Source organism: Mustelus asterias, chromosome 10 (assembly GCF_964213995.1).
Source record: "Mustelus asterias chromosome 10, sMusAst1.hap1.1, whole genome shotgun sequence".
Lineage (NCBI taxonomy): Eukaryota > Metazoa > Chordata > Chondrichthyes > Carcharhiniformes > Triakidae > Mustelus > Mustelus asterias.
In genome coordinates this window covers 10,289,905-10,316,782 of record NC_135810.1, presented here as the reverse complement: position 1 = coordinate 10,316,782, position 26,878 = coordinate 10,289,905, and the positions used below count along the sequence as shown (strand labels likewise).

The 26,878-nt window shown below is 44.3% G+C and overlaps 1 protein-coding gene across 1 annotated transcript in view; it reads left to right on the top strand.

Annotated features, from left to right (window-relative positions):
* The window catches only part of LOC144499986 (kelch-like protein 1), a 247,975-nt gene that overhangs the window by 145,719 nt on the left and 75,378 nt on the right, over positions 1-26,878 (top strand). The window contains exon 7 of the mRNA XM_078222723.1: positions 14,518-14,730. Coding sequence (XP_078078849.1) covers positions 14,518-14,730 — 213 coding nt within the window. The remainder of the gene's footprint in view (positions 1-14,517; positions 14,731-26,878) is intronic.

Below are 26,878 nucleotides of genomic sequence, written 5' to 3'. Positions count from 1 at the left end.
GTCTGTGTGGGTTTCCTTCGGGTGCTCCTGTTTCCTCCCACACTCCAAAGCTGTGCGTGTTTGGTCGATTGGCAATACTAAATTGCCCCTTAGTGTCAGGGAGATTAGCAGGGTAAATATGTGGGATTATGGGGATAGGGTCTGGGTGGGATTGTTGTTGGTGCAGACTCAATGGGCTGAATGGTCTCCTTCTGCACTGTATTGATTCTATGATTCTAAGTCAATTTCTGCCAGTTTTGGGGTGGTAAATTTCCTTTGGGTTGGTGGTGAGGGTTATGTCTAACCCGAGATGTTAGATCTGTGCACCTTACACTCGCTGACTCGATGACAATGAGACCTGGCGTTCAAGGCCCAATGTCATATGGGCCCTGCCGTGCAGGCATGTATATTGATCCCTATTCCCACTAACAAAACTCACCTGGGAGTGGTGCCTCTGGGTGAGGGCCTCAAACTCTACCCACTAAATCTCGAGCTGTACGGCCAAATGGCTCATTCGCACTTGTAAAATGATTGTCTCAAAGTGTCCATTTGTTCTGAAATAGGTGAAAAGCGGTGGCACAGTGGCACAGCAATTAGCACTGCTGCCTCACAGCTCCAGGGTCCTGGGGTTCTGTTCCAGCCTTGGGTCACTGTCTGCGTGTGGAGTTTGCACATTCTCTCCGTGTCTGCGTGAGATTCCTCCGGGTGGTCATGTTTCGTCCCGCAGTCCAAGTATGTGCAGCTTAGGTGGATAGGCAATGCTAAATTGCCCCTTAATGTCCAAAGATGTGTAGGTGAGATGAATTAGCCATGGGAACTGTGGCGGGCTATTCGAATAGGGTGGGGAGAGGACCTGGAGTCAGTGCAAACTCAATGGGCCGAATGGCCTCTTCTGCACTATAGGGATCCTATGATTTTTATTAAATTATGAGGATAGCAAGTAAAAATAAGAGACTGCATTTCAATCAATCACAGTTTATTGAATAATATTAAATGAAAATGATAAAAAGAAAACTGGGAAAAAGCATTGTTTGTTACCTTATTATTCATACTGGGAGAAACAGATTTATCTTTCACCTGCAAGTATATTTGTACACATACAACCTGGAGCACCAACAACGAGATGCATGAGCTCATGACTTGTCAGCTTAATTATTCTCATGATCTAGTGCCCATTACAGCACATGCTACTCACTGATGCAGAATAAATTAATTGTAAGTAGCATTCTTTTAAATAAAAATAGGAAGGCTGAGGTAAACAAATTGCAGGAATTTGTCATTCCAGCTCGCAAAGAACCTGTCAAATATTCACTTCACCTACATTTTTGCTCTTCCCATTCGTTGCTGTTTCGAGTCCCAGTCAGAATTGTGCTCTGAAATTGTTTCAAACATCACTTATTGTTGTCAGATATTTGGACTTCCTCATGATCTTCAACTCTTGTGGCCTGCTTCTTGTGTGAGGAATGGTTGGGGACTCTGGGTCTGTACACCTTAGAATTTAGAAGGATGAGGGGGGATCTTATTGAAACTTACAGGATACTGCGAGGCCTGGATAGAGTGGACATGGAGAGGATGTTTCCACTAGTAGGAAAAACTAAGACCAGAGGGCACCACCTCAGACTAAAGGGACGATCCTTTGAAACAGAGATGAGGAGGAATTTCTTCAGACAGAGGGTGGTGAATCTGTGGAACTCTTTGCCGCAGAAGGCTGTGGAGGCCAGGTCATTGAGTGTCTTTAAAACAGAGATAGATAGGTTATTGATGAATAAGGGGATCAGGGGTTATGGGGAAAAGGCAGGAGAATGGGGATGAGCAAAATATCAGCCATGATTGAATGGCAGAGCGGACTCGATGGGCCGAGTGGCCTAATTCTGCTCCTATGTCTTATGGTCTTCTTGCCCTTTCCGATTCTTTTCCTATCCACATGTTCACAATGATTTGAACATGATGTCAACATTCTGGGGCCACACATTGGGAAGGAGGCCATTCAGCCCATTGTGCCTGTCATCGGTAGTTTATAGAATCCCTACAGTGCAGAAGGAGGCCATTCAGCCTATCGAGCCTGCACTATCAAAAATCCCACTCAGGGCCCATCCCCAAAAGGCCATGTATATACCCTACTAATCACCTCGACACTAAGTGACAATTTGGCATGGCCAATTCGCCTAACCTGCACATCTTTGCAGTGTGGGGGAAAACTGGAGCACCTGGATGAAACCCACATAGACACAGGGAGAATGTGCAAACTCCACACAGACAGCCACCCAAGGCTGGAATCAAACCCGGAGCTGTGAGGCATCAGTACTAACCACTGTACCACCCCCAAATACAATTTCAAAAAAACCATCCTCTGTTTCCACGGCACAGTGACACAGTGGTTAGCACTGCTGCCTCACAGCACCAGAGAGCAGGGTTCGATTCCCGGCTTGGGTCTCTGTCTGTGTGGAGTTTGCACATTCTCCCTGTGTCTGCATGTTTCCTCCAAGTGCTCCGAAATCCTCCCACGGTCCAAAGATGTGTGGGTTAGGCAGATTGGCCTTGCTAAATTGCCCCTTGGTGTCAGGGGGACTAGCTAGGGTAAATGCATGGGGTTATGGAGATGGGGGCTGGGTGGGATTGTGGTCGCTGCAGACCCGATGGGCTGAATGGCCTCTTTCTGCACTGTAGGATTTTATGATCTATGAAATAAACTCAGGAAAACCTGCCTGCTTGTGTATTTTCCAGTCACAGCAGGTGAACAGTTAATCATTCACTGGAATATCCCTTTTAAGAAATACCTGTGACAGTTGAGTGAAGAGTGGGAAAAGAGATGAGCCATTCCACCTTTCCCCAGCTGAACGTAACACGGCCTTCCTGTCAGTGCATGTTAGATTATAACAGCTCGCTGCCTAAACAAAGCAGTCTCCTTGGACAGAAAATCCTAGCCAGTGGCTAGGATTTTCCGGTCCTGCTGCTGTGAATGAAGATTTGGCTGAGCGCCAAATGCTCCGTTCTTGCTGGCAGTGGTGGCAGGGCGTAAACATTTGAAAATTCTAGCCCTTATCTCACCTCAGCTTCATTTGCCAATTGTTTAGAATCTGCGTCCTTTGGTTTCCGATGCCCCAGTGGAAACAATTTCCCCTTATTTACTAGATCGAAACGGTCATCATATAAAGGCCCTTGACATCCTGGCATGAATGTTGCCACAGATAACAACTAGAAGATGGTTTAAACCAATGCACTGTAGGGTGTTTAGCAAGAAGGAAAATTAATCACCAGATTTCTTTTGCCTCTTTAGCTCCCACACTATCAACAGGAAATTACTGCCAAAGCTTAAGGAAAACAAAAATAAAAACAGAAAAGGCTGAAGCTGCCAGATTTGCTAAGTTTTTCCAACATTTTCTGATTTTATTTCAGATTTCCAGCATCCCAATGCTTTGCTTTTACTTAAGAAAGGCCAGTTGGCCATTTATTCTTCTTCATTTCATCCAGAAATTATTGAATATATATTACTTGTCAACCAATCTACAAACCCGAGCCCAGTTTTGGATTAATGAGAATATTTCTATGTATAACCTTTGAGTGAAAATTATTGTTCATAGAGTTGTATAGTTCAGAAAAGGCCCTTCAGCCCATCAAGTCTGCACTGATAATAACTACCACTAAAGTCGTGCTAATCCCATTTTCCAGCACTTGTCCCATATCCTTGAAAGTTGTGGGGGCGATTCTCCCCCCAAAAATTCTAAGTATCGAATTTGCATAAAAACTGGAGTAAACCTCCCACTGGTTTTTTCGGCGGGATTTTCAAAATGAATCTCCCACACTCTGTGCACTGCAGAGCGCACTAACGTGAATCTCACACAAATTCACTGGGCAGGGCCTATTCTCGCTGGAGAGGCCAGCAGCATGCGCTGATCTGTCAGCACCGAGATCAACGCATGTGCAGTAGGCCCGCACTTCCGGCCTCCCGGTCGCTGGCCAGCTCGATCGCTGGCCAGCCCCGTGACCCCTCATCGCTGGTCCTCTGACTCCCCCATGGCCCGATCACTGGCCCCCCTGGCTGTTTGGGCCAGCCTCCGGGCAGAGAATCCCGCTGCTAGCAAGCAACGCGCCACCTCCCACCGGTGGGAAACATGCGGCTGGGAGGCTGGAGAATCTCACTCTTTTCTCCTTATGTTGCCTTTGGTCCTTTTGCCGGTCACCTAAGCTCAAGGTTCTCAATCCTTCTACCAACGGGAACAGTTTTCAGTTTCACACTGTTTGCTCTGCCCAGGCCCCTCAATCGAATCTTCTCAACCTTCTTTTCTCTAAATTCCCGAATGCCAACTTCATCAATCTATCCATGTCACTGAAGTCCCTCATTCCCGCAACTATTCTCATAAATCTGCTTTTCCTCAGAGCTGATTTTTCAAGGCTCTCCTGAAGACAGCATTGCCAGTGATAGTGAGAATCGACAGCCGCTGGCTGAGAATGTTAAATGCCTTTGGCCAGCATTTTCCTCATTACAGGTTTTCTCTCAAAAGAACAAAAAGAACAAAGAACAATACAGCACAGGAACAGGCCCTTCGGCCCTCCAAGCCCGCGCCGCTCCCCGGTCCAGGATTGAATCCTGAATCCAGGATCCCCGCCCAATTTTCCAGCCTATCTACATACCAATATCCTATCCACCGAGCTGTCCCTCACAGCTACGATGCTTTGTTCATTACAACCTATTAACTCACCCCCACCCCCCTATTCCAGACCATGTGATCCCCAGGGAGAGGCGAAAACCCAGAGTGAAAAACCCCAGGGCCAATATGGGGAAAAAAAAAAAAATCTGGGAAATTCCTCTCCGACCCCCTGAGGCGATCGAAACGAGTCCAGGAGATCACGATGGCCCTGATCGGAAAATGCTTCCCAACCCTAGTCATTTCCACTTCCATGAACACCATATGAATTCCCTGCCCCCGAGACAGGTTCCCAACTATCCGCAGTCTCGCTCTGTACTGGCACCAGCAAGATGATCATAGAATGAAGCCTTGAAACGAGAAACAAGGAACAATTAGCCCGCGCCGCTCCCTGGTCCAAACTAGACCACTCTTTTGTATCCCTCCATTCCCACTCCGGTCATATAGCTGTCTAGATAAGTCTTAAACGTTCCCAGTGTGTCCGCCTCCACCACCTTGCCCGGCAACACATTCCAGGCCCCCACGACCCTCTGTGTGAAATATGTCCTTCTGATATCTGTGTTAAACCTCCCCCCCTTCAAAGAACAAAGAACAAAGAACAGTACAGCACAGGAAACAGGCCTTCGGCCCTCCAAGCCTGTGCCGCTCCTTGGTCCAACTAGACCAATCGTTTGTATCCCTCCATTCCCAGGCTGCTCATGTGACTATCCAGGTAAGTCTTAAACGATGTCAGCGTGCCTGCCTCCACCACCCTACTTGGCAGCGCATTCCAGGCCCCCACCACCCTCTGTGTAAAAAACGTCCCTCTGATGTCTGAGTTATACTTCGCCCCTCTCAGCTTGAGCCCGTGACCCCTCGTGATCGTCACCTCCGACCTGGGAAAAAGCTTCCCACTGTTCACCCTATCTATACCCTTCATAATCTTGTATACCTCTATTAGATCTCCCCTCATTCTCCGTCTTTCCAAGGAGAACAACCCCAGTCTACCCAATCTCTCCTCATAGCTAAGACCCTCCATACCAGGCAACATCCTGGTAAACCTTCTCTGCACTCTCTCCAATGCCTCCACGTCCTTCTGGTAGTGCGGCGACCAGAACTGGACGCAGTACTCCAAATGCGGCCTAACCAGCGTTCTATACAGCTGCATCATCAGACTCCAGCTTTTATACTCTATACCCCGTCCTATAAAGGCAAGCATACCATATGCCTTCTTCACCACCTTCTCCACCTGTGTTGCCACCTTCAAGGATTTGTGGACTTGCACACCTAGGTCCCTCTGTGTTTCTATACTCCTGATGACTCTGCCATTTATTGCATAACTCCTCCCTACATTATTTCTTCCAAAATGCATCACTTCGCATTTATCCGGATTAAATTCCATCTGCCACCTCTCCGCCCAATTTTCCAGCCTATCTATATCCTGCTGTATTGCCCGACAATGCTCTTCGCTATCCGCAATTCCAGCCATCTTTGTGTCATCCGCAAACTTGCTGATTACACCAGTTACACCTTCTTCCAAATCATTTATATATATCACAAATAGCAGAGGTCCCAGTACAGAGCCCTGCGGAACACCACTGGTCACAGACCTCCAGCCGGAAAAAGACCCTTCGACCACTACCCTCTGTCTCCTATGGCCAAGCCAGTTCTCCACCCATCGAGCCACTTCTCCTTGTATCCCATGAGCCTTAACCTTCTTAACCAACCTGCCATGTGGGACTTTGTCAAATGCCTTACTGAAATCCATATAGACGACATCCACGGCCCTTCCTTCATCAACCGTTTTTGTCACTTCCTCAAAAAACTCCACCAAATTTGTAAGGCACGACCTCCCTCTTACAAAACCATGCTGTCTGTCACTAATGAGATTGTTCCGTTCTAAATGCACATACATCCTGTCTCTAAGAATCCTCTCCAACAACTTCCCTACCACGGACGTCAAGCTCACCGGCCTATAATTTCCTGGGTTATCCCTGCTACCCTTCTTAAACAACGGGACCACATTCGCTATCCTCCAATCCTCAGGGACCTCACCCGTGTCCAAAGAAGCGACAAAGATTTCCGTGAGAGGCCCAGCAATTTCCTCTCTCGTCTCCCTGAGCAGTCGAGGATAGATGCCATCAGGCCCTGGGGCTTTGTCAGTTTTAAGGTTCCCTAAAAAACCTAACACTTCCTCTCTCGTAATGGAGATTTTCTCTAACGGGTCAACACCTCCCTCCGAGACACTCCCGGTTAACACGCCCCTCTCCTTCGTGAATACCGATGCAAAGTATTCATTTAGGATCTCCCCTATTCCCTTGGGTTCTAAGCATAATTCCTTTCCTTTGTCCCTGAGAGGTCCAATTTTCTCCCTGACAACTCTTTTGTTCCTAACGTATGAATAGAATGCCTTAGGATTCTCCTTAATCCTGCCTGCCAAGAACATCTCGTGCCCTCTTTTTGCCCTTCTAACTCCCCGTTTGAGATCTTTCCTACTCTCTCTGTATTCCTCCAGAGCTCCATCTGTTTTCAGTTGCCTGGACTTAACGTATGCCTCCCTTTTCATTTTAATCAGATCCTCAATTTCCCTGGTTATCCACGGCTCTCGAATCCTACCTTTCCTATCTTTCCTTTTTACAGGCACATGCCTATCCTGCAGCCTTATCAATAGTTCCTTAAAAGACTCCCACATGCCAGACGCGGACTTACCCTCGAACATCCTCTCCCAATCAACATCCACCAATTCCTGCCTAATCCGGCTATAGTCAGCCTTCCCCCAATTTAGCACCCTGCCCGTAGGACAGCACTCATCCTTGTCCATTACTATCCTAAAGTTAACAGAGTTGTGGTCACTATTTGCCACATGTTCCCCTACCGAAACTTTGACGATCTGACCGGGCTCATTTCCCAGAACTAGGTCCAGTATAGCCCCCTCTCTAGTCGGGCTATCTACATACTGTTCCAAAGAACCTTCCAGTACGCATTTTACAAATTCCTCCCCGTCCGGTCCCCCAGCTCTAAGCACTTTCCAGTCTGTGCCAGGGAAATTAAAGTCCCCCACTACAACAACCCTATGTTTTCTGCACCTATCCAGAATCTCCTGACATATCCTTTCTCGTTAATCCATATGGAGCCACGGGGATATATTAGATAACAAGAAAATGGAAACTATGATTGCTATGTCTAAAGAACTGTCCAGAGCTATAGGGATCGAAACAAGGAAGTGGGGCTAATTGGATAGTTCTTTCAAGCAGCCAGCATAGGTACAAAGGGCTGAATGGCCTCTTCTCTGCTGTCTGATTCTGTGTGCAACCCTATATTGGGATATCTCTGTTGCTGGCGGCACAGTGCTTAAGGTAAAGTGGGTTGACTCCATGACACTGGGAGACCCAGGTATTTAAATCTATAGCATAAAAATAGTATTAATCTCCATTTGTCTTCTAGAATTATTCACTGTGAATTAAATTGTAGAGAGTCTGTTCCGAGCACTAATTCTCACTGACGAGGAACGCTAATTGCAAACTGCTCTCAGAGATCAGTTAGTGAACCAAATCTTCAGATCCACGCTCCCATTGGGAGCAATCCATTTGGAATAGAATGATGATACATTTATCCCAATGTTTTCTGATGGACGTGTCAGCATAAGGAACAGCAATGTTACATTGCACCGTGGTATGTTCCTCAGCCAGATTTTTGTTTTGACACGGCCTGTCTTTGTGGTATTAATGTGATGCTTTCACTTCCAGGATTCCAGGAGTCTGTCGTACAGTCCGAGGATTCTGTACTAAATAACATGAGCAACCTATTGAGTTTTGTACTATGATTTATGAACTGCTCCCACCAATCCTTTAAAAGATGTGTTGAATTTTTACCCGATAAATGGACAAGATAGAAGACAGTAACTGAAGTAATAAGACCCAGGAGAATAAGAGAGAAAAGAATTAGGTAGAATCAAACACAGACTAGAAAGGAGAGTAACTGAAAAAGTGTCAACAAGGTTAAGTACAATTTGATCCAAATGTTTGACATTAGATGGTGCACAAAGTAAAAAATAATGGTTATAATGTTATATGTCACACACCAATTTTGTTTTTATTGTCTAAGTATTAATTGACAGCAAGATTGTTTTTTTAGCACCCTGTCCACCTGATTTTCCAGAGGATTTCCTTCCAGTTCACTACATTGGACACACTGGGCGGGATTTTCCGGCTGCGTTCGCCCCAAGTTCGGAAAATCCCATCCGATGAATGGTGAATCTAGAATGAGATGTCATTGTTTAAAAATAAGAAATCACTCATTTAAGACAGAGATGAGGAGAATTGTTTTTTCTCAGAGGGTTGTGAGTCTCTGGAACTCGCTCACGGACCTTTTCACGGTCCGTGTCCCCACCCACACCAATTCTTGTGGCATGTGGGAGGATAAAATTCCGCCCACTTTCATCCAATAGTTGTTTGCACAAGTCCATGTTCCCCTCCCTCATCCCTGCTCTCCACTTCATTACACCACCTGGTCATTCTCCAACACTCAACATTAATTTACAACCTTCGGTTATCTTTTCAATTCCTCTTTGAGTGTTGTCAATCCTCATTATTGCCCGGCAAAGAAGGAAGGAACGTAGAACAAGAGTAGGCCATGAGACCACAACTGGAGTATTGCGTGCAGTATTGGTCTCCTCATTTAAGAAAAGATGTAAACGCACTAGAGTTTACTTATTAGTGTCACAAGTAGGCTTACATTAACACTGCAATTAAGTTACAGTGAAAGTCCCCAAGTTGCCACACTCTGGCGCCTGTTCGGGTACACTGAGGGAGAATTTCGCATGGCCAATACATTTAACCAGCATCTAACCGTCTTTCGGACTGTGGGAGGAAACCGGAGCACACAGAGAAAACCCATGCAGACACAGGGAGAACATGCAGAGTCCACATAGACAGTGACCCAAGCGAGGAATTGAACCCAGGTCCCTAGTGCTGTGAGGCAGCAGTGCTAACCACTGTGCCACTGTGTCGCCCAGAAGCAGTTCAGTAAAGGTTTACCAGCCTGCCAGGAATGGGGAGGTTGTCTTGTAAGCAAAGATTGGAGAGGTTAAGATTGTATCCATTAGAGTTTAGAAGAGTAAGGGTGACTTGCTCGAAACCCCCCTTTAAGATCCTTCGGGATATTGACAGGATGTTTCCTCTTGTTGGTCAATCTAGAATGAGAGGTTGCTGTTTAAAAATAAGAGATCACTCATTTAAGACAGAGACGAGGAGGATTCTTTTCTCTCAGAGGGTTGTGAGTGTCTGGAACTACTCTTCCAAAAATGGCTGTGGAAGCAGAGGCCTTGAATATTTATAAAGGCAGAGCTAAATAGATTCTTGATCAACAAGGAGGTGAAAGGTTATTGGTGTAGGCAGGAGTGTGGAGTTGAGGTTACAATCAGATCAACCACGATCTTATTGAGTGGTGAAGCAGGCTCGATTGGTCTACTCCTGCTCCTAATTCTGTTCTTAATTAGTAAATTTGTAGTCTAACAACTATTCAATTAGATCAAAGCAAATGTGTATGTCACTTCCATTTATCCTCTTCAGTTCCCGAACCCTTTTATAACAAATATTAATTAATCCTATTTTTAAAGTTTTCAGTTGAGCCCCAGTATCAACATTATTTTGGGAAAGCTAAATCCAGACTTGCACGGCCAACTGTCTGAAGCAGTGCTTCCTGACACCACTTCTAATGGCGTTGCTCTAACTTTGGGGTTATGCTCCCTAGTCTTCGTAGAATCATAGAATCCCTACAGCGCAGAAGCAGGCCATTTGGCCCATCGCGTCTGTACTGACTCTCTGACAGAGCATCCCACCCAAGTCATATCCCCGTAGCCCCATGTATTTACCCCACTAATCTCCCTAACCTAAACATCTTGGGACACTAAGGGACAGTCGTGTGACATGAACCCAAGGTCCCGGAAAATAAACAGAGAATACCAACAAGAAGTGTGCACACACCTTTTGAACTATGAAAAAGTTTCTGACCCAGGTGAACTGACAACAAAGCTACTCAAGTGCTGGAGGTGATGAGAGTTAATTGGAGAGATTTTCTAGAAAAAAAACAATTGTAGCTCTGTACATAGGACAAACTGCTACAGTTAGAACAGTTGTTGATTCAATGGTGCTATTGCCACAGAATGAAACAAGACTCTAGTCTCACCATTGCCCCTTAACATCCATATGGCAACCATGATAAAACAATCACTAGGTGATGAACTGAAAGGAGTCAAAGTTGGAGATAAATTGGCGAATGTAATTGTCTGCTATACATTTAAGTGGTTGCATGGTTGCTTGAAGATCCGATCACATGTTTTGATGGTAATGTCATTAGGGTGTCGCACAGGCTCCTGCTTTAACTTTTAGTTTACTCTCTGTACAGGCAAGAAGTCCTAGAATAAATCTGTCTTTGTTAGCTTGAATCAAACCACATCTTTTCTTTTTTGTTAGAACCCGCAACCCTGAACATAGTTGGAACATTGCCATGAGCAGGCCCCCTGTAGCTAGCACAGCAGAAGATCCATAGATTATGGATTTAATGAATAAAGTTGGTGAAATGAAAATGAAAGTTAAGAGAAAAGCTAAAAGTTATGAAGACTCAGAGAAATAATTGTAGGAAAGTAGATGTCAAGGTAAATGGTCAACAGCTGGAACTGCTATTACAATTTGTATTTATTCATTCGTGGGACATGGGCGTGGCAGGATGGCCAGTATTTATTGCCCGTCCCTAGTTGCCCTTGGAGGGCAGTTGAGAGTCAACCAGATTGCTGTGGCTCTGGAGTCACATGTAGGCCAGACCAGGTAAAGACGGCAGATTTCCTTCCCTGAAGGAGATTAGTGAACCAGATGGGTTTTTCCAACAATGGTTTCATGGTCATCAGTCTTTCCAAATATTATTTATTGAATTCAAATTCCACCACCTGCTGTGGCGGGATTCAAACCCAAGCCCTCACATCATTAGTTGTGTTTCTGGATCGATCGTCTCGTGATAATACCACTAGGCCATCACCTCCCCTTATTACAATATAAGTGTCTGGGAAGTACCTTGTCAGAAGATGGTTACAGCCATGAAGAAATCAGAGCCACGATAGCAATGACAATGAATGCACTCTTCAAACATAAAGAATTGCACAGCATAAGAATGATAGAAAATTACTGTTGGCAAAACACCCTGGGGAAACGCATTTCAGAGCAGTGAAAATAACTAGGTTTGTCTCCTTGCTGTGCAAAGCCTACACAACAAGATATAGCAAGAACTCCTCAACCTTTGCTGAGAGAACTTTGTAAATAGAAATTACATATTCTGTGGAGGAGCCAGAATCCTACAGTCGACATGTACAGCTAGAAAGGCAATCACAAGTGACTGTGGAGAAGAAATCAAGTGGGAAATGACGGGGGTGGCGAAGAATGAGTTTTTATATTTTGTGATGTATTATAGATGCTGCTCCTTTATTGATTTATGTTTTTGAGTTCTGCAATCATCAGGAAAATTAATTAATTTGAACAGTGAGTGTTCTGGCAGAGCCATGCACTGGTTCAAGCTTGGAGGGATGTTCTGAATAACGAGTCAATTTTAATCTTTTGGGAACAGGAAGGGATGGTACAGAGATGGTCCATAAGTCAGGAAAGATTCACATTCCGGGAACTTGCATTTTGATAGCACCTTGAATGCAGTCGAACATCTCAAGGTGCTTTATGGGAGTATTATCAAACAATGTTTGTCACTGAGCTACCTAAGCAGATATTAGGTCAAGTGACTGAGACCATGGTCCAAGGGACAGATTTTAAGAAACAGCTTATAGGAGGAGATAGAGGTAGACTACAGGAGAGGTCCAGGGAGGGTATTCCAGAGTTGTAGGATCCAGGCAACTGGTGGCATAGCTGCTAACGATGGAGCAATCAAAATGGGGAATGCCAGAATTGGAGGAACTCTTGGAAGGTTGTAGGGAGAGAGAGGGAAGGATGAGGACAGGATAGGATTTGGAAACATGGACGAGAATTTTAATATTACTCTGTTGTGAGCCTGGGTGCCAGTATAAATCAACGTGGATAAAGGTGACGGGTGAGTGGGATTTGGCACTCGCCAGGGTACAGGCAGTAGAGTTGTCGATGAGCTCAAGTATATGGAGAGTTGGAGGGGGCAAAGGCATTGCTGAGGGTTTCAGCACTTCTGAAGCTTAATCTACTTGGCATTGTGAAAATCTATATACTGGAGTCCACCTTACCACTCCATGATGTCACCATTTTGATATACTGCCATGCAGACTGGACCTTTGCTCTCTAGTTTGGATGACAAAGCTGTCTCATCTTGAAGTTTATTCTGAATGGTCAACTGTTGGTTACGGAAAGGGACCTGGCCAGAAATTAAACCTTAGACCATTGTTACACATCAAGAAAATTAGAAAATAATTTCGTTTACAACTTGATCTACCGAGAGTCTGTATCTCAATTAGATTAACCTGATTTATCAGGAACTAAGGTTGTTCAGTAAGCTGGAATATTCTATGCACAAATATCCTTACTTAGCTGATTTTTGGACAATATTTGTTACAGTTAACTATCTCCATTACAAATGTTGAATTTAGAGCTAGTTTTGTGTTTGAGCTAATTCTTAGATGCAGCATGACTTGGTAAGATGTACAAAATACCTCAAATAACAATCATCAAATCATAGAATCATACAGTGCAGAAGAGGCCCTTCAGCCCATTGAGTCTGCACCGGCACGTGAGAAAAAAAAGAACATTCTGTTCTTGTGCTGAGAGGGGCAACACACGTCACCAGTTATAGTTTTATGCATTTGTATACTCTAAACTTTCCAAAGCTAAGATGATGACGGGGGTGAAGGAGACCTATCCAGCAAGCTGAAATACAGTGAGAAGTGTTTCTGTTTGATCCTTGAACTAACAAATAATTGCCCTGGTGTCGAAATGTGTAAAGTCACATTGGCTCGTAGAGCAAGGGCTCAATAAGTGAAGCAAATCATAGAATCCGACAGTGCAGAAGGCGGCCATTTGGCCCATCGAGTCTGCACCGACCACAATCCCACCCAGGCCCTATCCCCATAACCACATGCATTTACCCTAGCTAGTCCCCCTGACATTAAGGAGCAATTTTGCAAGGCCAATTCCCCCAAACCACACATCTTTGGATTGTGGGAGGAAACAGAGCACCTGGAGGAGACTCACGCAGACAGTGACCCAAGCTGGGAATTGAACCTGGATCCCTGGCGCTGTGAGGCAGCAGTGCTAACCACTGTGCCACCATGCTGCCCTTTAAAATGTACCAGAATTACCACTGGTAGATTGTATTTGGCATCAGTGACAAGGCCAGCATTGATTACCCATCCCCGATTGCCATTGAACTGTTGCAGAGTAGACCATTTTAGAGGAGCAGTTAAGAGTCAATTGTGCTCTGTGGATCTGGAGTTACATGTAAGTCAGACTAAGGAAGAATGGCAGTTTTCCTTCCCAAAAGGAAATTAGTGAGCCAGATCGATTTTCATGACAACCCATGGTAGTCTCATGGCCATCATTAATGAGTCTAGTTTTCAATTCCAGATTTTAAAAATTAATTTAAATTCTACCAGCTTCTGTGGTGGAATTTGAATCCATATCCCCAGTGCATTAGCTTGGGTCTTCTGGCATACTAGCTCAGTGACTTTACCACTAACCTACAGTCCCTCCCAACATGGGGTGTGATCATTGATGCCAAACATGAGTAAAGCGTTGCAGATAAAAGTCCTAAAATTATGGTCTGGAGTTTCTGCATAGTCTGCAGTCTTTAAGCAACAGTGGATGGAACAGGAAACTTGTGTGTATCCGAGTGTATTAAATGAGCAATTGAGCTAAACCACCCTTTCTGAGAACGGTTTTTGTTTTTCATTTTACAGGAACATATTATGGATGTGATTAGAAATCAGGAATTTCTGCTGCTTCCTGCAGATGACATCCTTAAGCTTATCGTAAGTGACGACGTGAATGTCCCAGATGAGGAGACAATATTCCATGCCCTGATGTTATGGGTGAAACATGACTTACAGAGAAGATGCAGAGACCTTGGCAAACTGCTTGCTTATGTCAGGTTACCTCTGCTACCCCCGCCGGTAAATTAAACAGTTTTAGACATTTTTTCATGGTTCCTACCCATCTCTCTTTTAAATCTTCCAATGTGCTTCCAAATCCCTCTTCTAAAAGATTAAGATGGTTGGGTCGTTTGGTTATTTACCAAGAAAAAGTGAGAACTTTCTGCACAATTCTGTCAGTTCCCATTCATTCCCCTAGTACAAACTAGACCATCCATCCCACAGTCCCCCATTCCATTATGTCAATCAAGAAGTTTAATGTCCCATGATGCTCCACGACCTGGATGCAGCTGTTAAGCTATTTGAGGTTGCCAATCTATAAATCATACTTATTACTCGGCTATTAATATAAACATCCTCCAAGCATTCCAGGCAAGCAAGAACATGAGCCGACTCTTTAATTCATTCAATAATCTCCCTTTATTTAATACTTTAGGTACCAACTCAAACAGTTGCAACACTTCCTCTTTTACTGAACTTTAACTTTTAACTCAACACTAACTCAAACTGAACTTTAACTCTTAATTGAACATTAACTAATTATTTAACTGAAAATAAACACTACCGGGTTTAGGAAAACTCTGACCAGGAATATCCCCAATGTAGAATCTATCTCTGCGTCTTTTCTGAAAAATTCCTTTAGGGCACGCTTCTTATGATGGTGAAACTCTATAGAGTTATCATTGACAAACAAAGGACTGCATACTTTTTTTTATCTACAAATACCTTCCCTTGCTGCCAGAAGATTCTCTGTCATCCAGCCAATTGCGTAACTAGAAACTGATCACATGGCTTGAACAACCAATGAAATTACTTGTAAATGACACTATAATATTTAATTCAAACTATACGTCTTTCACATAAAGACAATAAAATTTGATGCCATCCAGGCTACTCGAAAGTAAAAAACTTTTGTCAATCCAGGAAGCTTCAGGTCACAGTCCCCAGACCAGGCCATGGCTCAGACCTGTATCTGGTTTTAATTATAACTTGACCAAAAATCCCAGCATGCTTAACTCTCAGTCAGAATAGCCATTTTAAAACCAATATTGCCATTATTGTTGTTAAAACCATCGTTATCATCGTTCTTTCTCTGTCTACAGTCTCTAGGCTCACCTTAGTCAAAAATGTTTGTGCCCATCAGGTCTGTGGTTCATTGTATATCCACATCAGTCATATTGCAACATTTGGCAACCACGTTAAGTTTACAGTCATGGTGCTTTTGCTCTACTCTGGAAGAAGCGAGTGTAGGAAATTCTCTGGGGAAAATTCATCTCCTGGAGTTACCAGGAAAGTATTGACGGAGTCAGTTTGGATGAACCCCATTGAATTACAGCACACTGGGACTGAAACAGAAAACCCTAGCTATGGCCTGACATAATTCACATGCATTGAATGACTTGAAAGCCACAATTACACCCACACTGCATGTGTGTGTTAGATTACATAATACCTCCGGTTGCTACAGAAGCAATCGCTGAAAGCTATAATTTGGTGATGATGTCAGCTGTTGTGGGTCAGGCAAATAACTGTGATATCTTTAACTGCATCAGGTGAAACTTCTCCTATACCACCTTTTTGCCTCTTTCTCGCATTTAACTATCCTGCAATGTCTAAATAACCAACCGCAATTTCCTCAGTCCCACTGCATCATCCTTCTGATAAAGTCTAGCTAATGTTCATGTACTCACACAAGGGCTTGCAAGTATGAGGGTTTGACATGTGTGTTGTTGGAGCTGAAAACATAAAGGCGGGAGGCAGAGTGAAGCCTAGTTTGCCCCTGACTGGGTACTAATATCAGGCTTATAGAAAGGTAGAAACTAGAAGCAGGAGTAGGCCATTTGGCCTTCGATCTGCTCCGCATTCATTTTGATCATGGCTGATAATCGAAATTCAATAGCCTGATCCCCCTCTTCCTCCTATATCCCTTGATCCCTTTAGCCCCAAGAGCTATATCTAATTTCTTCTTGAAATCAGACAATGTTTTGGCCTCAACTACTTTCTGTGGCAATGAATTCCACGCATTCACCACCCTCGGGGTGAAGAAATTTCTCCTCACCTCAGTCCTAGAAGGTTTACCCCTTATCCTTAAAGTATGACCCCCAGTTCTGGACTCCCCCACCATTGGAAACATTCTTTCTGAATCTACTACATTGAGACAGGAGGCAGAGTGAAGCCTATTTTACCTCTAAACTGGGTACTAATACCAGGCTTTTCATGTTATTTGATCTTCGCTGGCTCATGCATTCGCTTACTCAATCTCACTGGCAGCCAGGTGTCCAATCAAGCATGGTGTCATGGCAAATGTACTGCAACAATAATCTTTCAGGCAATTGTTCTTGCTCCACATGTCCCCCCATCAGAAGAGGTGCTGTAAATTCCTGGGAATAAATCAAAGTCATTCACTCCATCCACCACAATCAGCAATACAGATAAATCTGGGCAGGCAGTTGGCACGGTAGCCTCACAGCGCCAGGACCCAGGTTCGATTCCTGGCTTGGGTCACTGTCTGCGTGGAGTTTGCACGTTCTCCACATGTCTGCGTGGGTTTCCTCCGGGTGCTCCGGTTTCCTCCCACAGTCCGAAAGACGTGCTGGTTAGGTGCATTGACCCGAACAGACGCTGGAGTGTGGCGACTAGGGGAATTTCACAGTAATTTCATTGAAGTGTTAATGTGAGCCGACTTGTGACGAATAAATAAACTTTAAAAACTTAATAAATAATGCACCCTGAGGGAATCTGAATCGTGAACTTGAAAAGGAAGCATTAGGTTAAGTATTGAGATGAGGAGCAAGCAGAGGAGCCAACTGAGCTCATATTTGATTTTGCAGGGTGCTTGGTACTCCATGCCAATTAATGGCATAACCTGGCCTGGAACAGATTGCCTTCCCTTGGGTTCAGAGGTACATTTCGTGATGGTTGGCAAATTATCGGGGGTATTCATGGAGCTAGGCTGAACAGTGCAGTCAAGTCCATCAGCAGCTATCCAAATGCTTGCATGTTGTTGTTGTACCCTGTTTAATACGCCCACAGCATCGTCCTCTGCTGCAAAAGCAAGGTCTCAGTCCAAATATCATCTGCTTGGCTAAGCATCTCATATGGGTGCAGATCATTCATTGCATTGCGACAGGATTGAGGTTGATTTGGAAGGATTAAATGGTTCCCACATTGCCATCTTCTTTCCTATTGGAGCACGGAGCAAACAGTTTTAAGATGATGCTAGAGTCAAAAACAGTACAACAACAACTTGTATTTGCATAGCACCTTTGAATGCCCCAGAATCTTTCACGAGAGCAACATCAAACACAATTTGGTACAGCGTCACACAAGTAGATATTTGGACAAATGATCAAAAATGTGGTTAGGCAGATAGATTTTAAGGAGGTCTTAAAGGAGGGGAAAGAAGTCGTGGGACAATGATGTTCAGGAAGGGGATTCCAGAGCTCAGAGCCCACGTGGCTGATGGTGCAACCAACAATATACATGGCTAACAGTGGAATTCAAATGTGGTGTGGTCTATTCTTCATCACAAGTGTTAGAATTACTTTGGCTCTATTGTATAAATAATACTCGAGATTCTGCACAGGATTTTCCAGGCCTTCCTGCCAACAGGATCTTCCGGTCCTGACGAAGGCAACACCCCACAGTGGGTTCCCCAGCAACGGCATGGGTAAGCCACACATAGGTATTGGTGGGACCAGAATATCCCACCGGCGGCCAATGGTGAGCTGCCCAGTGATTAGCACTGCTGCCTCACAGCACCAAGGACCTAGGTTCAACTCCCGGCTGGGTTACTGTCTGTGCGGAGTCTGCACATTCTCCCCATGTCTGCATGGGTTTCCTCCTGTTGCTCCGGTTTCCTCCCACAGTCCAAAGACGTGTTGGTTAGGTGCATTGGTCATGCTTAATCCTCCCTCAGTGTGCCCAAACAGGTGCCAGAATGTGGTGGCTAGGGTAATTTCACAGTAGCTTCATTGCAGTGTTAATGTAAGCCTACTTGTGACACTAATAAATAAACTTAAACTTAAACACTGTCAGTAAACACACCTTGGGGGGAAACACTCTATCTTGAATTTAAACTACTCGGTCTTCTTTATTTAATAATTTCAGTATGTTCCAAACAGTTTTCATAATGGCCTATTACTATTGACTATCCATCCTCCACCTTGGTGAGATTTTTAAGACTACTAAATGTAACGGCCCTTTTAAGTGTGCTTAGCAAGTGTTGGAAGTGATCTGTTCTTGAAGTGCTTACGTTTTTCACCTGTATTCTTCTTTGTTGCATCCATGGCCTGAAATGTACCAGCCAGTTAAGATAAACTAGCTCTAAGTTTTTGTACTCTAGTTGACAGTGGTTAGCACTGCTGCCTCACGGAGCCAAGAACTTGGGTTCAATTCCAGCCCTGGCAGACTGTGCGGAGTTTCCACGTCCTCTCCGTGTCTGCAGGGGATTCCTCCGGGTGCTCCGGTTTCCTCTCACAGTCCACAGATGTGCAGGTTAGGTGGATTTTTTTACTCATTCATGGGGGATATGGGTGTCGTTGGCTGGGCCAGCACTTGTTGCCCATCCCTTGTTGCTCTTGAAATGAATGATTTGCTCGGCCATTTCAGAGAGCAGTTGAGAGTCAACCACATTGCTGTGGCTCTGAAGTCACATGTAGGCCAGACTGGATAAGGATGGCAGATTTCCTTCCCTCACGAACATTAAAGTTTATTTATTAGTGACAAGTAAGGCTTACATTAACACTGCAATGAAATAACTGTGAAATTCCCCTTGTCACCACAATCTGGTGCTTGTTCGGGTCAATGCACCTAACCAGCACGTCTTTTAGACTGTGGGAGGAAACCGGAGCACCCGGAGGAAACCCACGCAGACATGGGGAGAACGTGCACACTCCACACAGACAGTGACCCAAGCCGGGAATCGAACCTGGGTCCCTGATGCTGTGAAGCAGCACTGCTAACCACTGTGCCACCGTGCTACCCACTCCCCCTCCAGGGCAATACAGTACAAGTGGATTTTTCCAACAATCGGCAATGGTTTCACGGTCATCAGTAGATTCCTAATTTCAGATATTTTTTACTGAATTCAAATTCCACCATTTGCCATGGCAAAATTCGAATCCGTGTCCCCAGAACATTAGCTGAGTTTCTGGCTTAATAGTCTTGTGATAATAAAACTAAGCCATTACCTTCCATAGTGCAGGTCAGTGGGACTAGGCATAAAATGGTTCGGCACAGACAAGAAGGGCCAAAAGGCCTGTTTCTGAGCTGTAATTTTCTATGGTTCTATGGTTCTATGGCCATGCTAAATTGCCCCTTAGATGTGTAAGTTAGGGAGATAAGTGGAGTAAATGCATGAGGTTATGGGGTAGGGCCTGGGTAAGATGCACTGTCGGATAGACGGTGCAGACCCGGTGGGCCAAATGGTCTCCTTCTGCACTGTAGTTATTCTACAGGTGCAGCATGCGATAAAGTAGGCAAATGGTATGTTAGCCTTAATTGCGAGAGGTTTTGAGTACAGAAGCAGGGATGTGTTGTTGCAATTATGCAGGGCCTTGGTGAGGCCACACCTAGAATATTGTGTGCAGTTTTGGTCTCCTTTTCTGAGGAAGGATGTTCTTGCTCTCGAGGGAGTGCAGTGAAGGTTTACCAGGCTGATTCCGGGGATGGTGGGACGAATATATGAAGAGAGATTGGTTAGATTAAGATTGTTTACGCTGGAGTTCAGATGATTGAGGGGGGATCTCATAGCGACTTATAAAATTCTAACAGGACTGGACAGAGTAGATGCAGGGAGGATGTCCCCGATGGTGGGGATAGCCAGAACCAGGGGTCACAGTCTGAAGATTCGGGGTAGACCATTTAGGACAGAGGTGAGGAGACTTTTCTTCACCCAATGAGTGGTGAGTCTGTGGAATTCATTACCACAGGATGTAGTTGATGCCAAAACATTGAATGTACTCAAAAGGTGACTAGATATAGCACTTGGGACGAAGAGGATCAAAGGTTATGGGGAGAAAGCAGGATTAGGTTATTGTGTTGGACAATCAGTGAAGATTGTGATGAATGGCGGAGCAGGCTCGAAAGGCCGAATGGCCTCATCCTGCTCCTGTCTTCAATATAACTTGTTCTACTTTCTAGCATCATGTTGCTAAATGGAGTTAGGAACAAACAGCTGTACACAACACTTTGCTAGACTGTCCAGGTTTTTTTAGATTCTGCTGTTGTGAAGTGTGCCTCAAACCGATGGTTCAATGCTCAGACAGAATCCGAGCAAAGCCAATGATGCATACACACCACAACAACAACTTAACCGTGTGACTTTGACACAATAAACTGTCACAAGGCGCTGCACAGGAATGTTAACAGAGACTGGTGAAGCCATGTGAGAAGATGTTAGGCTAGGCTTTTAGCGAGGTCGATCTTTAAGGAGTGTGAGAGGGGGAACAAGGCACAAGAGCTTGGATGGGGGAGGGGTGGAATTTCAGACCTCATGGCTTCAGCAGCCAAAGGTGTAATTACTGACAATGGAGCAATGAAAATCAGGGATAAATGAGGCCAGAATTGGAGGAGGATAATTACAGAGTCATAGAGGTACATAGCATGGAAACAAGCCCTTCGGCCCAACTCGTCCATGCCGACCAGGTTTCCTAAACTGAGCTAGTCCCATTTGCCCGCATTTATCCCATATTCCTCGAAACCTTTCCCATCCATGTACCTGTCCAAAAGTCTTTTAAATATTGCAATTGTATCCGCCTCTACCACTTCTGCTGGCAGCTCATTCCATATACGCTCCACCCTCTATGTGAAGAAGTTGCCCCTCAGGTCCCTTTTTACCCTTCCCCCTCTCACCTTTGACCTATGCCCTCTAGTTTTGGACTCCCCTACCCTAGGGAAAAGATCTTGGCTCTTGACCTTATCTATGCCCCTCATGATTTTATAAACCCCTGGAAGGTCACCCCTCATCCTCCCACACTGCATGGAAAAATGTCCCAGCCAATCCAGCCTCTCCTTGTAAATCAAATTATAATTCAGAAACTGGAAAAAAGCAAAGATGGCGAATACCTTGCAACGGAAGAAATATATTCCGAGCCAGAGTTTTAATTTCAGCCAGCAAAGGCGGTCTGCTTCCACGGATAGCAGGTTTCTCCCACTAATTGGTGAGCTGAGGGAAAAGGTCAGGCATGAAAGGAACAACAGGAGAGATTTGTGGTCGTGTGAAGGCAGTAAGGCAACACTGGTTAAACACCGATAGAGATGATGATAAAAGGCAAAACGAGCTGATAACGAGACAAGTATAGAACCAGTAGTTGGGGCGAGAGAAAATGCAAATGGATCAGAACAGAAAAGCAGAGCAAGAGGGGACTATCTGGAAAAGGGACACAGCTCCAGTGGCCCGGGAATGTAAGGGAAGCAAGTCGGGTTGGTCACGAGATTGTGCACCATCCTCTTAATTGTTCCTTTCTATTAAATAACAGCTTCAGTCAAAGCTGAGTCTCCATGTATTTTCACAGAAAATACTGCAGTAATTATCCAATTCAAATCAAGTCTATAATTTATGTTGCAACTACCAAGTGACCCTTCATCTTCTGTACTGCTTTATAGTTTGAAATTCTAATATATTTTGACATATAGTTGATGTATAGTATGATTGAATATTTTTATATTACCGTCACTTGCATGAAACGTTCTGTATGAATCTAAGCAGGACATAAAATATCGTAGGAATGGAGCGTGATATGTGATGGATTACATTCCACACATCTATCTGGCAGTTAGGTACAAGAAACCCTTAACAAGATGGTGTCTATATGCTTGTTCTCTTAACATTATTCCGTCCTATTTGATTTATATTAGGTTGTGAATAGGTGAAACAATAGTGCAGACCGAGCTTTCTTGTAATGTCTGCTAATCATTAAAACATGTCATGTAGCTGGCGAGCTATTGATCCATCTCTGAAAAGTGTGGCTGTTCATGTTTGCTGTATTCATGAATGTGCGCTGTGTTTGCCTTCTCACCTGGTGGCTTATATTGCATATTGTAGCATTTAGAGTGCTGCCTTGTCAATGAAACTTCCCAGTCGCCGCTTCAAGTGTGTAGAACACTTTGAAAGCCGATGTTCCTTCAGTAAACAACTTCCATCACCTTGCCACGCTTCTCGCTCGTCAAAGGACACCCATTAAAAACCTTCAAAGCAATAAAGTGAAAAGCACTTCCAAAAATGGGGAACTAGGTTCATTCATTATCTGTTGACTAAATGAAATGTCTCCAGCTTTGAATTGAAATACAAAATGGTCAAGCTAGCGGCATGTGCTGAAGATGAGTAATAGAACACTCAAAGTACCAAACTCCAAGAAAAAACATCCAAATCCTTGTTAGCGCTCGTGGATAAGACTAGACTTTAAAACAAACTTAGCCTTTAATCAACCTTGACAACAACGAAGAGTTATACATTCTTGTCTTGTACTTATCCAGGAGACAAAGATCTAAAATATGCAAATTTAACCCACTTCAAGGAAGTAATTAGTGGCGAACATAGCCGTTAACAAATAAATGCTGGTAATTTACTGTAAAAAGATCATCATCAAATTGAACAAAAGCTGAAGATTTAAGTTGTCGTTTTGGTTTCTGTAGCTCTTGAAGTTTTCATAAGATTAATTAGAATTCACATCTTCTGGGCAAAAATTACGAAATTGCAGCTCAGTCAATCTCTTCAGGAAGTATTGACAGTCATTGGGTTTGCAAAGAGGCCCTTCGGACAAGTTTGAACAAAGAAACAGAGAGGCTTTGTTCTGAGTCTATCTGACTGCAACAATGTTCTCATTATCTACTTTTATCTTATTCCTTTGACATTCTCACCAAAGTTATTACAACATTTACTTTGAGGAAGATAGCATACAGAAACCAGTTGATCACAAGATCGGATCAAACTGTTTCATCAATAAACAGTTTCTTTTTCCATTTTGCAGGTTGAGAAATTAGAGTTTAAAGTTTTTAGAGTTTATTTATTAGACTGAGTAAACTCAAGATAGAGTGTGGGATTTCGTGTCCTCCAGAGTGCGTGTTCTGATGGTTTTTAGGTTTAAGTTTATTTATTAGTGTCACAAGTAAGGCTTACATTAACACTGCAATGAAGTTATTGTGAAAATCTCCCAGTTGCCACACTCTGGTGCCTGTTCGGGTACACTGAGGGACAATTTAGCATTGGCCAATGCATCTAACCAGCACGTCTTTCAAACTGTGGGAGGAAACCGGAGCACCCGGAGGAAACCCACGCAGACATGGGGAGAACATACAGACTCTGCACAGACAGTGACCCAAGCCGGGAATCAAACCTGGGTCCCTGCCGCTGTGAGACAGCAGTGCTAACCACTGTGCCACCATTATGATTATTACAATTATTATTGATACAGTATGAAATGGTGCTGCTTAAGCTGTCCCAATGTAATTACACGTCCTTGTCACCCTGAGATCTTGCTGCTCCATTTGCCTAAGATTTAGTGCACAATATGGGAGATGCACAAAGAAGCATCTGCTGGATCACAAAGGATTGATTGTTATGAGTTGGATCGTTGAAAAGTAATGAGCAATCAGCCAAGTCCCGCAAATGGTGCATCTGACAGAATGAAGAGCTCCTTAATCAGTAAAAGTACAACATACATGGGTATGGAAAGTGAGGGAGTGAATGTGTGGCTGCTCAGAAACTACAGTTGAATGGATCTAAATGGAACAGTTTGACCTTTATTTTGCAAGGGTGAGGAGCAGCATGCATGGTACTTGCGAAGACAAAGCGTCTGCTGTCCAGAGATCCATTGTGATTATTGTTTCTCCTACAACATCGACATACTCAAAGGACAGTTTATAAATAGGGATTCTTGTCAGAGCAGGATAGCTGCTGCTGTCTATACAAAGCAAGGTCTTGATTTGATTTGATTTATTATTATTTTTATTCACTCGTGGAACCTGGGTGTCGCTTCATTTCAGGCCATTTCAGAGGGCAGTTGAGAGTCAACCACATTGCTGTGGCTCTGGAGTCACATGTAGGCCAGACCAGATAAAGACAGCAAATTTCCTTCCCTAAAGGATATTAGTGAACCAGATGGGCTTTTCCAACAATCGACGATGCTTTCATGGTCATCAATAGAATTTTAATTCCAGATATTTTTTATTGAATTCAAATTCCACCACCTGCCATGGCGGGATTTGAACCAGGGTCCCCAGAACATGAGTTTCTGGATTAATAGTTTAGCAATAATGCCACTAGGCCATCGCTTCCCTTGTTGTCACATGCTTTGGGATACAGTGAAAAGTATTGTTTCCTGAGCGCTATACAGACAAAACATACCATTCATAGAGTACATAGGGGAGAAGGAAAGGAGAGGTTGCAGAATATAGTGTTACAGTCATAGCTAGGGTGTAGAGAAAGATCAGCTTAATATAAGGTAGGTCCATTCAAAAGTCTGATGGTAGCAGGGAAGAAGCTGTTCTTGAGTTGGTTGATACACGTTCTCAGATTTTGTATCTTATTCCCGACGGAAAAAGGTAGAAGAGAGAACGTCTGGGGAGTGTGAGGTCCTTGATGATGCTGGCTGCTTTTCTAAGGCAGCGGGAAGTGTAGATGGAGCCAACGGATGGGAGGCTGGTTTGTGTGATGGACTGGGCTACATTCACAACCCTTTGTAATTTTTTGCGGTCTTGTTTAGAGCAGGAGCTATACCAAGCTGTGATAGATGCAGAACAGATGAATCATAGAATAGAATGAATTAGAGAATCCCTATAGTGCAGAAGGAGGCCATTCAGCCCATCAAGTCTGCACTATTTTCGGGACTCGGCTGATTGCTCATTACTTTTCAACGATCCTGTTGCTGATGTGATTTCAACATGCTTGGCAGTAATACTGTGCTCAGAAGAAGCAGTGAGTGACTTTTTATCACCATAATCACCTCCAGACAAAAGTAGAAGATAAATTTGCTCCAGGTGTCGCTTTAATGAGTTTGTTGCTAAATAGCCTTTTCTCCTGCCTCTTCTAATGTTTTTTTTATTGCAGTGCGAATTTTCGATTTATCTTCAGATGTATGATGAAATTATCACAAATAACACATGTAGCTTTTTTAAACAGAAAATAAAAACTCAGAAAGACAATTTTCTCCTGACCTGTAGCAAGGGCCTGAGGATATAATGGTGTTGGAATAAATATTGGAGCTGCTACAGAAATCAGAAGGTGTATGGTATCCATAAAGATATCTGTTCAGGTTACCATTGCAAATGATACTAGAATTTGGGAAAGGTAAAATCAGTCAGAGATTAAATTTGATCCTTGACATGCAAAGGGTGTAGAAGTCTGGAGTTCTCTTTCACAAATGGCAGCGGCAACTAGGTATGTTGTTCATTTTAAATATGAGGTTGATTGATTTTAACATATTAACATAGAAAAGAGGAGTAGAAGTAGGCCATTTGGTTCCCTCAAGCCTGCGCTGCCATTCAATCAGGGCTGCATTTCTCCCAAAAATTCAATGCGCTGCCATCAGTGGGAAAACCGGAGTTTCCCGCCGGCACGGACAATGCGAAGTAGGTGGGATTCAATCATTTTTTGGTTGCACAAAAATACCCAATGTGAAACATGCTGGCATGCCTGGCTTCACAGAGAAAAAGGCACCCCGATCTCATAGCACAGTGTGCCAGGTAACCCCCCGCCACCAGTCACCTCCCAGCTCCCCCCCCGCCGACTGCCCCAATGACATTGCAAGCCTCCGCAGAGGGACAACCTCCCTCCCATTACTAAATGGTTGGGTTAGCACCCTTCCCTAACACCCCGCAGGCATGAGGGTGACCCAACCTCTCAGCCCCACCCCAGTTAGAGGCCTCACTCCCTCCGTCCCTCCCTCCAGTCAGAGGCCTCACTCCCTCCGTCCCTCCCTCCAGTCAGAGGCCGCACCCACTCCCCATAAGAGAGGCACTCCGACACGGGGGCAGCAAAAGCCCCACCTCCTTCACAACCCTCTTCAGGCTCACCCTTCAGACTTCCACTTGGCAGTGCCAACCCTTGCACTGACCCCTGCCACCCCGGCAGTGACACTGTGGATTCTTTAGCTGATTTTTCACTAAACCATTTTGGATGGGATTTTCCCTGCCCACTGCGGCGTGTTTTGCGACAGCCCGCCATTGT